The sequence below is a fragment of the Hyla sarda genome, chromosome 4, assembly GCF_029499605.1.
Source record: "Hyla sarda isolate aHylSar1 chromosome 4, aHylSar1.hap1, whole genome shotgun sequence".
In the NCBI taxonomy this organism is placed as follows: Eukaryota; Metazoa; Chordata; class Amphibia; order Anura; family Hylidae; genus Hyla; species Hyla sarda.
In genome coordinates, this window is record NC_079192.1 from 346,770,876 (window position 1) to 346,783,301 (window position 12,426).

General features: G+C 44.9%; 1 protein-coding gene across 2 annotated transcripts in view; it reads right to left on the reverse strand.

Annotated features, from left to right (window-relative positions):
- The window catches only part of FBXW11 (F-box and WD repeat domain containing 11), a 98,774-nt gene extending 95,213 nt beyond the window's left edge, over positions 1 to 3,561 (reverse strand). The window contains exon 1 of one of the 2 annotated variants that reach the window (XM_056516557.1): positions 3,116 to 3,561. In XM_056516557.1, the coding sequence (XP_056372532.1) occupies positions 3,116 to 3,160 (45 nt within the window). In that variant the 5' untranslated portion in view covers positions 3,161 to 3,561. The remainder of the gene's footprint in view (positions 1 to 3,115) is intronic. The other variant, XM_056516558.1, reaches the window with a different exon arrangement.
- Between the last annotated feature and the right edge of the window lie 8,865 nt (positions 3,562 to 12,426).

Genomic DNA, 12,426 nt, shown 5'->3' on the forward strand with positions numbered 1-12,426 from the left:
GTCGCAGCCTTACTCTTTGCTTGACTGAGCCATTACGATGTGCACAAGATATACACACAAGGGAATTGGCTTCATACTATTACATTTTTGTGAACATTTCATTATATCTTTAGGTGACAACACTGAACAAAGGAGACACTGCTACAATGTAAAGGAGTGAGTGTACAGTCTGTAGAACAGTGTTTAAAGCGTACCCGTCAGATGCAAAAAAAAAAAAAAAAAAATACATTTTTTTTTTAATATATCACTCAGTACCTAATCCTGACCAGGTACAGCTAATTTGTATGTGTCTAGCACCTTTATTTTTTTATTACACTTTTAATTTAGCTCACTAGTCTGAATTCCTCTCAAAGGGAGGGGGCATGGCCTCACTGTGCAGGTCTCCGCCCCCTCCCACAGTATCCTGTCTGCTCACATCTCCTCTAGCATTAGCAAAACTACAACTCCCAGCGTGTCCTCACTGACAGTAGCGGGACACAAGCTGACAGTGGGAGGATTTTTCCTCCAGATGTGAGCCCTGCGCTCACAGCTGTCAATCAAGGAAGTTTGTCCATGACATAGGTGATGACGCATGGACACAGCAGGACTAGTATCTGTCCAAGCAGGCAGGGGGGCAGTTGTTTGACTGGCTTTTTCAGTATGAATATTTTCTAATGAAAGCAATTGCAAAACCTATTGCTTATACATGCTTTACAACATATCAAAAGTTTTTGTATCCGACAGTGCCCATTTAATGTTTTGTCCCCTCAAAATAACTCAACACCGCTATTAATGTGTAAACCTTGGCAACAAAAGTGAGTGCACCCCATAGTGGAAATGTCCAAATTGGGCCCAATTAGCCATTTTCCCTCCATGGTGTCATGTGAATTGTAAGGTCTCTGTTAATGGGGAGCAGGTGTCTTAAATTTGGTGTTATCGCTCTCACACTAATAGTATTCACTGGACGTTCAACATGGCACCTCATAATAAATCTAGAAAAAGAAAAATGAAGAAAAAAAATGTTGCTCTGCATAAACATGGCTCAGACTATTAGACGAGACCATACAGCGGTTTCACAGAACAGGGAGAAGGCGGGGCCCAGGCTCTCACATGACCGTGCGCTCAGCCTATCACCGGCCGAGGCGGGACAACGCTGCAGTCAGCAATACACTGGGCGCAGTATGATTCAGACAGATATCGGCGCAACGGGGGAACGTCAGTTGGGGAGTTCGTTTGTTTTGTTACTTGACATTGCAGTTGAGTCATTTCTTCAGTGTTGTCACATGAAAAGATATAAGAAAATGTTCTAAAACGTGAGGGATGTCCATATGTGAGATACTGTATACAGACATGTATAGACATAGCATTGATCAGTATATGCAAACTACAGATTGCATGTAACAGTCCCTATGGGGACTAGAAAAGTAAAAGTAAAAAAAAAATTGAATTAACCCCTCCCCTTTTAAATAAAACAAATTTTATATGTAAAAAAAGCCCTTCCTCTAATATAAAAAAAAAAACTAAAAAATAACTTTCCTATAAAAAAAAAAGTATCAGTAATTCATTTTGGCGATTACTTAAAAGTATCGGTACTTGTACTCGGTCTTAAAAAAAAAATGGTATTAGGACATCCCTAGTAGGGGGCTTTATGCTATACAATACATGGGGGGGGGTTATGCTATGACATAATATAGGTTATGTTCGATACATGGGGACATGCCCCCCTATACTATTACATGATACATGGGAATATGCACCCTATTACATGATACGGGAATCTGCCCTACACATGATACATGGGAATCTGCCCTACACATGATACATGGGAATCTGCCCTACACATGATACATGGGAATCTGCCCTACACATGATACATGGGAATCTGCCCTACACATGATACATGGGAATCTGCCCTACACATGATACATGGGAATCTGCCCTACACATGATACATGGGAATCTGCCCTACACATGATATGGGAATCTGCCCTACACATGATATGGGAATCTGCCCTACACATGATATGGGAATCTGCCCTACACATGATATGGGAATCTGCCCTACACATGATATGGGAATCTGCCCTACACATGATATGGGAATCTGCCCTACACATTATATGGGAATCTGCCCTACACATTATATGGGAATCTGCCCTACACATTATATGGGAATCTGCCCTACACATTATATGGGAATCTGCCCTACACATTATATGGGAATCTGCCCTACACATTATATGGGAATCTGCCCTACACATTATATGGGAATCTGCCCTACACATTATATGGGAATCTGCCCTACACATTATATGGGAATCTGCCCTACACATTATATGGGAATCTGCCCTACACATTATATGGGAATCTGCCCTACACATGATATGGGAATATGCCCTACACATGATATGGGAATATGCCCTACACATGATATGGGAATATGCCCTACACATGATATGGGAATATGCCCTACACATGATATGGGAATATGCCCTACACATGATATGGGAATATGCCCTACACATGATATGGGAATATGCCCTACACATGATATGGGAATATGCCCTATACATTATATGGGAATATGCCCTATACATTATATGGGAATATGCCCTATACATTATATGGGAATATGCCCTATACTAGTACAATAGATTTCCCATAGAACCTGATGCGTTTCCCACCAGATACATGGATACTGTATGTGAAGGAGACATCTTCTGCCTCAGCCCAGCAGCCATATTCCAGGCTCTCTATCACACTATGGCGTTTCTGCACGGACCTTAGAAAACACCGGCTCGGGAGCAGTCACCGGGCAGAACCGCAAGTGTCGTCACCAGCCGCCATCCATTGTGGATGCTATGCGGCAGTCTGGGCAGGGAGCTCGGCCCCTCCTCTCGGAATATGGCTGCTCAGCCCGGGCCTGGAGGATGGGAGCAGCGGGGAGGCGAGCCTCTCCTCCCCGCCACCGCTCCACATCACCGCCACCGGAGACATGACGGCCCGGGAGAGACGGAGGAGGCGGAAACTGTCTGCTTCCCGGAAAGAAGCCCCAAAGCACAAGGCTCGCCGCTGAGGAGGCAGACCCCGGCACTGCACGGCGCCCCCCGGCTGTACGGCCGCGTCCTTTACTTACCATCAGCTCAATGGTTTTATCCTCTATGACTGAGTCAGACTCCATGATCTCTAACACCGAGGCTGATAGTCTCCCCTTCCCCCCACCCCGAGAAACGCAGCAAAGGCAGGCGGAAGCTCGACGCACGGACGTAATGACGTGCGCATCACGTGATCGTAAATAGCAGGGTGGACGGTGCGGAGTTCGTTGCTAGGGGGTTGTGAGAGGATGGAATGGCTGGCGCAGACTCCCCCGCCGTGACCAGCTATAGTACGGCATTACTGCCGCAGAGCGGAGGGGATGGGTTCAAGGGTCAGCCTTAGATACAGGAGTGATCTTCCAGGTCTATTCCTTCATACCGTGTATGTACATAGACACATAGGGGTCACCTATAGGCAGTGGCGTAGTGTGGGTTGTCAGCACCCGGGGCAAGGCAAGTCATTTGCGCCCCCTAACCTGTGGATTGTAGCTCTCGAGTCTCTTCCACTAGATTAGTTAAAGAAACCCTTACCCCCTAAGCACATGTATTGTTTGTTATGAAAATACTGATGTAATTAAAGTAAAATGCATCTAAATACAAGTTTATTTTCTAACACTTTATTGAGTGCGAACATGCATTACACATTCTCCACATTTTCAGCAGGTCTATGAATACAAATCTACAAATGTAGTAACCTAGCATGGGCCATGCTATTATATGTCGTCTCACAACCATCGTAAATGACAAAAAATATCAAGAACAAAAACTAAACATCAAAATGGAACCATACCCTGGAGATGATCCAAGGCACACGACTTTGGGTATTATAAGTAAGCGGCAAATGTCAGGGGGGCATTATATGTGCATTATATGGGCACATGACAGGGGGCCCCTGTCATGTGCCCTTCACATATAATGCCCCCCTGTCATGTGCCCTTCACATATAATGCCCCCCTGTCATGTGCCCTTCACATATAATGCCCCCCTGTCATGTGCCCTTCACATATAATGCCCCCCTGTCATGTGCCCTTCACATATAATGCCCCCCTGTCATGTGCCCTTCACATATAATGCCCCCCTGTCATGTGCCCTTCACATATAATGCCCCCCTGTCATGTGCCCTTCACATATAATGCCCCCCTGTCATGTGCCCTTCACATATAATGCCCCCCTGTCATGTGCCCTTCACATATAATGCCCCCCTGTCATGTGCCCTTCACATATAATGCCCCCCTGTCCTGTGCCCCCACATATAATGCCCCCCTGTCATGTGCCCTTCACATATAATGCCCCCCTGTCATGTGCCCTTCACATATAATGCCCCCCTGTCATGTGCCCTTCACATATAATGCCCCCCTGTCATGTGCCCTTCACATATAATGCCCCCCTGTCATGTGCCCTTCACATATAATGCCCCCCTGTCATGTGCCCCTGACTTATAATGTCCCCTGTCCTGTGCCCCCACATATAATGCCCCCCTGTCATGTGCCCTTCACATATAATGCCCCCTCTGTCATGTGCCCCCACATATAATGCCCCCCTGACATGTGCCCCTTACTCATCATTTGCCCCTCTCACTTATAATTTGCTCCCCCCTCCCCTTTCTCACGCCCGTCACCTTTCTCCCACGCTGCGGCTGCTCCATTCCTGCAGTCAGTGAGAGCCGCGGGGACGTGATCTCCGGGCGCCGGCGTGATGATGTGATGTCTGCCATGATTGGCTCTCACTGACTGCAAGAATGGAGCAGCCGTGGCGTGTGATAGCAAGGTGACGGGTAGAGATGAGCGAATTTACAGTAAATTCGATTCGTCACGAACTTCTCAGCTCGGCAGTTGATGACTTTTCCTGCATAAATTAGTTCAGCTTTCAGGTGCTCCCGTGGGCTGGAAAAGGTGGATACAGTCCTAGGAGACTCTTTCCTAGGACTGTATCCACCTTTTCCAGCCCACCGGAGCACTTGAAAGCTGAACTCATTTATGCAGGAAAGTCATCAACTGCCGAGCCGAGAAGTTCGTGACGAATCGAATTTACTGTAAATTCGCTCATCTCTAGTGACGGGCGTGAGAAAGGGGTGCTGGAGCGGGACAGCTGACAGCTCCCTCTCCACCATGCGATAGTTCAGGGAGAGGGGCAACAATCTCGGGGGGGGGGACAATTGCCCCGTTGCCCCCCCCCCCTGGATCCGCCACTGCCTCCACAGTGGGCGGCGGCTCGGATCGGATTCGCACAGCCAGCACTGCAGAGAAAGTGAGTGAGCCAGGCAGGGGCAGAGAGCTGCGAGTGCGAGCGCGCCCCCCCAGATGTTGCGCCTGGTGCGGCCGCCCCCCCCCCCTGCTGCACCCCCCACGCTATGCCTCTGCCTATAGGGGTCTGTGCTACATTCTATAATCCAATTTATCGGTTATCGATTCATTTAGTCTTGAAGTTGTTTCTGCTCTCGAGGTATTTGATTGCAAAGCTCAGGTATGACCTTCTGAGGCAGTGCTTCCCAAACAGGGTGCCTTCAGCTGTTGCAAGATTACAACTCCCAGCATGCCTGGACAGCCTTTGCTGGCAAGGCATGATCTAAGGCCAGTGTTTCCCAACCAGGGTGTCTCCAGCTGTTGCCAAACTACAACTGCCAGCATGCCCGGACATCAAAATGCTGTCTGGGCATGCTGGGAGTTGTAATTATGCAACAACTGGAGGCACCCTGGTTGGAAAACACTGTCTTAGGTTATGTTCACACGGGCGGATTACCTGCAGAATTTCCGCAGTGTATTTGCTGTAGAAAATCTGCAGCGGATTTTGCTACCTTGACTTTGACTTCAATGGGTCTGCAAAAAATCTGCAATAGAGACAGATTTGCAGGTTTTCCTTCAGACCCATTGAAGTCAATGGTAGCAAAATCTGTTGCAGATTTTCTGCAGCAAATATGCTGCGGAATTTCCGCAGGTAATCCTCCCATGTGAACGTCCTCCCATGTGAACTTCATTTTGAAAACCATACGGAACCGTATTGAAAACCGTATGCATTGAATCTCCCTAGAAAACTGTATGCCAAACGATTGATCTGGTTGCATCCGTTTTGCGTCTTGTATGGTTTTGTCCGTTTTTTTCCCCGATCCCAAAACCGTAGCCTACCACGGTTTTTGGTCCGGGTGAAAACCGTAATGAAACCGTATACGTTTTTTTTAAAAAAACATGGGAGTCAATGGGAACCATACAGAACCGCATGTATGTATGTACGGTTCCATCCGGCTTGCACCATATGGTTTTTGACTTTGCATACGGTTCCATCATACAGCTGTCACGCCCCCTCCCATAGGCGTGACGTCACACACCACCTCCCCGTGGTCGCCGGTAATCAGACCCGGAGCGAACATGCTCTGATTTTAACTTGGGCGCTGTGTGCAAGATCACGGGGGTCCCCAGTGGATAAGGGGATAAGATGTCTAAGTGCCGGAGTACTCCTTTAAGGACGCAGCCGTTTTTTGCAAATCTGACCACTGTCACTTTAAGCATTAATAACTCTGAGATGCTTTAACTCATGAATTTGATTATGAGATTGTTTTTTCATGACATATTCTACTTTATGTTAGTGGTAAATGTTTGTCGATACTTGCATAATTTCTTGGGGAAAAATCCAAAATTTCATGAAAAATTTGAAAATTTTGCATTTTTCGAACTTTGAAGCTCTCTGCTTGTAAGGAAAGTGGACATTCCAAATAAATGATATATTGATTCACATATACAATGGGGGAGATTTATCAAAGGATTTAGACTGTTTTTTCCTGTCTAAATTTGTCACACAGAAAGTCGCAGTCTAAATATGTGCAACTTTTCTGCGACTTTTGCTCTAGAGGATTTTTTAGAACATGATGCATGCAAGTCTATTTTAGACAGAAATACATTGGAAAATGCATTGGTGCTGAATTTATCAAGTGCGACTTTTGTGCGACAAGTCGCATCTGCCCAAAATACGCTGAAATGTCAGACCATGTTGGAGCAGGTCTAAATGCAGTTTAAGCTGTAGACCCTGAAGTCTGAGCACAGAATTTATCAAGGGCTGTGAGACCTTTGATAAATTAGGAGCACAATAGACAGGAGACGACCACATACGCTGGTCTATAAGCATACCCAGAATAGACTAGATTAGTAAATGTCCCCCAATATGTCTAGTTTGTGTTTGCATCATAAAGTTGACATGTTTTAACTTTTTGAAGACATCAGAGGGCTTTTTAGTTTAGCAGCAGTTTTCCAATTTTTCATGAAAATTTCAAAATCTGAATTTTTCAGGGACCAGTTCAGTTTCAAAGTGAATTTGAGAGTCTTCATGTTAGAAATACCCTATTATGGACCCCGTTATGAAAACTGCACCCCTCAAAGTATTCAAAATGACATTCAGAAAGTTTGTTAACCCTTTAGGTGTTTCACAGGAATAGCAGCAAAGTGGAGGAGAAAATTTGAAATCTTTATTTTTTACACTAACATGTTCTTGTAAACCCATTTTTTTTTCCATTTTACAAGGGGTAATAGGTAAATATGTGTAACCCTATTTCTCTCGAGTAAGGAAATACCTCATATGTGGATGTAAAGTGTTCTACGGATGCAGTAGAGGGCTCAGAAGGGAAGGAGCGACAATGGGATTTTGGAGAGCGAATTTTGCTGAAATAGTTTTTTTGGGGCATGTCTCATTTAGAAAGCTCCCATGGTGCCAGAACAGCAAAAAAAAAAAAAAAAAAAAACACATGGCACACTATTTGGGAAACTGCACCCCTCGTGGAACGTAACAAGGGGTACAGTGAGCCGTAACACCCCACAGGTGTTTGACGAATTTTCACTTTAGGTGGACGTGAAAATAATTTTTTTTATTTTTTTCACTAAAATGCTGGTGCAACTCCAAATTTTTCATTTTTGTAACTCCATTTCTCTCGAGTTAGGAAATACCTCATATGTGGATGTAAAGAGCTCTGTGGGTGCACTAGAGGGCTCAGAAGGGAAGGAGCGACATTGGGATTTTGGAGAGCGAATTTTGCTGAAATGGTTTTTTTGGGGCATGTCTCATTTAGGAAGCCCCCATGGTGCCATAATAGCAAAAAACAAAACACATGGCACACTATTTTGGAAACTACACCACTCAAGGAACATAACAAGGGGTCAAGTGAGCCTTAACACCCCACAGGTGATTGATGAATTTTCGCTAAAGTTGGATGTGAGAATGACATTTTTTTTTTTTTTTACTAATATGCTGGTCTTATCCCAAATTTTTCATTCTTACAAGGGGTAATAGGAGAAAAAGGCCCCCAAAATGTATAACACAATTTCTTCTGAGAATGGAAATACCCCATATGTGGATGTAATGTGCTCTGCGGATGAACTAAAATGCTCAGAAGAGAAGGAGCGCCATTGGGCATTTGGAAAGAGAATTTGGTTGGAATAGAAGTGGGAGGCCATGCGCGTTTACAAAGCCCCCGTGCTATCAGAACAGTGGACCCCCCCCCACCATGTGACCCCATTTTGGAAACTACACCCCTCACAGAATTTAACAAGGGGTACAGTGAGCATTTAGGCTGGGTTCACACTGTGGAATTTCTGGCCAGAATTTCTGCCGGAGATCGAGCCGGCGGGACTAGGACCGCGCGGACTGCATTGCCGTCCCCATAAATGGCAATGCATTTCTGGGTGGATCTTTTGGGAGATCTGCTCAGAAATGCATTGACATCTATGGGGATGGCAATGCAGTCTGTGTGGTCCTAGTGCCGCTGGCTTGATCTCTGGCAGAAATTCTGCCCAGAGATTCCACAGTGTGAACCCAGCCTTACACTCCACTGGCGTTTGACAGATTTTTTGAACAGTGGACTGTGCAAATGAAAAATTACATTTTTCATTTTCACGGACCACTGTTCCAAAAATCTGTCAGACACCTGTGGGGTGTAAATGCTCACTGTACCCCTCATTACATTCTGTGAGGGGTGTAGTTTCCAAAATGGGGTCGCATGTGGGGGGGGGGGTCCACTGTTCTGGCACCACGGGGGCTTTGTAAACACACATGGCATACAATTCCTTCCAAATTCTCTCTCTAAAAGCCCAATGGCGCTCCTTCTCTCCTGAGCATTGTAGTTTGCCCGCAGAGCACTTACCATCCACATATGGGGTATTTCCATACTCAGAAAAAATGGTGTTACAAGTTTTGGTGGGCTTTTTCTCCTATTACCCCTTGTGAAAATAAAAACTTTGGGGTAACACCAGCATTTTAGTGAAATAAAATCAGATTTTTCTGTCCAACTTTAACGAAAATTTGTCAAACACCTGTGGGGTGTTAAGGCTCAGTATAACCCTTGCTACATTCCGTGAAGGGTGAAGTTTTTTTTTTTTTTTTTTGCGTTTATGTCACTGTAACTGTAAATATTACACTCCCTTGATAAAAGTAGTTTTTCTTAATAGTTAATAACAGCTGTTTGTCACCAAGGATATTGACAGCAGGATTGGAGGTTTTCTTCAGTGCACATTGTGCCACATGTATACATCTCTGGAGCAGCAGCTTCAGGGTGAATACCGCTGTGACAAATGTGAGCATGATGCCCACCTGGAAGCTCGTATTAGAGATCTAGAGGAGCAAAATGCAACATTGAGGGCGATTGACAATCTTACAGAGCAAGCAGTTAGTGGGGTAGAAATGGAGGTTGGAGAAACTAGCCAGGAGGCCCAAGTAGGGAGCTGGGTTAATGTAGTTAGAGGGACTGGAAAGGGGGCAAGGAAAAGGAAGGCCACTTCTGCTTCTGATCTCCCAAGTAAAATTGCCAAGTTGGGCGATGATGCGAGGGCCTCAGTATCAGAGATGGCAACCCTAGTGGATACTGGTCTCCCTAACAGCCGGGGGAACAGCTCAACTAGTAGTGTGGGGGATGGTAACGCAGGTAGGCCAAGACAGTTAGTTGTGGTAGGGGATTCTATAATCAGAAAGTCGGATAGAATAATTTGTCGCCAAGACCACCTCAACCGAATGGTTTGCTGTCTCCCTGGTGCCAGGGTTCGGCATGTGGTGGAAAGGGTGAACAAATTACTAGGGGGGGCTGGGGATGACCCAGCTGTCATGGTCCATGTGGGAACCAACGACAGAATACATGGTAGGTGGAGGTCCTTGAAGAATAATTACAAGGAACTAGGTGCCAAGCTGAAGGGAAGGACCTCTAAGGTTGTGTTCTCTGGAATACTTCCTGTGCGATGCGCATCGCAGGAAAGACAGCGGGAGCTTAGGGAGTTAAATGCATAGCTTAAGTCGTGGTGTAAGGGGGAAGGGTTTGGGTTTTTAGAGCACTGGGCTGACTTTTCATTGGGGTACAAACTCTATTCTACGGATAATTTGCACCTGAATGGAAGGGGGTCCGCTGTGCTGGGGGAGAGAATCCTGGAAGGGGTGGCAGAGTATTTAAACTAGGTGAGTGCGGGGAGGATAATAAAGCAAAGAAAGCAGACAGTGGGATGGATAGGTTAGAGAGGGGTCAGGACATAATGGTGGGTGGAGAGGAGTCCTGTGGGGGGCGGTTAATAGCAGTGGATAAGGAGATCCATGGGTTACAAACCAGCCGTAAAAATAAATGTAGCCCGAAAAATTGTAATCCCAATAATTCAAAAAATTCCATTACCCCAATAACTCAATAACTACAATAAGCCCCATTAACTCAAATAATACCATTAGCCCCAATAACTTAAATAATAACGTTAGACTCAAAAAATCCAATTAGCCCCAATAACTTAAATAGTACAATTAGCCCTTATAACTCAAATAATAACATTAACCCCAATAACTCTGAAAATCCCATTAGTGAGACTATATGTGTAAAACTTAATGGAAATGTAAAGTGTATATTCACAAATGCCAGAAGCCTAGCAAATAAAATGGGGGAGCGTTGAGGCCTTAATACTGGAGGAACATATTGATATAGTTGGGGTCACTGAGACATGGCTGGACTCCTCGCATGACTGGGCTGTCAATCTACAGGGGTTTACATTGTTTCGCAAGGATAGAATGAACAGAAAAGGTGGTGGAGTCTGTCTGTATGTAAGAAGTGGTATGAAAGTCAGTGTGAACGATGCCATAGAGTGTGATGATTCTGAGGAGGTGGAATCACTGTGGGTAGAATTACAAAAGGAGGGAAATACTGAAAAAATAATATTTGGTGTAATCTACAGACCCCCTAATATCACTGAAGAGATAGAAGTTCGGCTTCATAAACAAATAGAGAGGGCCGCCCGGGCAGGTACAGTGGTAATAATGGGAGATTTTAACTATCCAGATATAGATTGGGGTCCGGGGTTGGCTAAAACTACAAAGGGGCGACAATTCCTAAATTTATTGCAGGATAATTTTTTGGGCCAGTTTGTGGTGGACCCAACAAGAAGTGATGCCTTGTTGGATCTGATCATTTCCAACAACGCAGAGCTGGTTGGTAATGTAACTGTGCGGGAAAACCTTGGTAATAGCGACCACAATATAGTTACTTTTGACTTAAAATGTAGAAAACAAAGAAGAAATGTAGAAAACAGGCGGGGAAGGCAAAAACATATAACTTTAAAAAGGCAAACTTCCCTGGGCTGAGGGCTGCACTACAGGACATAGACTGGGGGGAGGTGTTCTCAAATACTGATACAGAAGGTAAATGGGACATCTTTAAATCAACTCTAAATAACTATACAGCTAAATATATACCAAAGGGGAACAAATATAAACGATTAAAACTAAATCCTACATGGCTGACAAATGATGTTAAAAGAGCAATAAACAACAAAAAAATTGCCTTAAAAAAATTCTAATCTGATGGGTCAGCTATAACATTTAAACAGTAAAAAGAGCTTAATAAAATCTGTAAAAATGTAATAAAAACAGCAAAAATTCCAAATGAGAGACAGGTGGCCAAAGAAAGCAAAACTAATCCTAAATATTTTTTTAGATATATAAATACAAAAAATCAAGGACAGAGCATGTAGGACCCCTTAATAATGATAATGGGGAGGTTGTCACGGGCGATAAAGAGAAGGCGGAGCTACTGAATGGGTTCTTAAGTTCTGTATATACTATGGAAGAAGGAGCTGACATTGGACAGGTCAGTGCTGGTAACACATCATGTAATGTACAGAACTGGCTTAATGAAGAGATGGTACAAGGTAAGTTAACCCCTTAAGGACACATGACGTATGAGAACGTCATGTGTTTTACCGGCCCCGCAACCATCGGGGCATATCGCCCAGGGGGGTCATGATGACCCCCCATGTCGGCGATGGCCGCAGATCGCTGGACAATTCAGTCCAGCGATCTGCGGCGGATTCCGGGTCAATCGGGTCTCCAGTGACCCGGTGACCCGGAATTATTG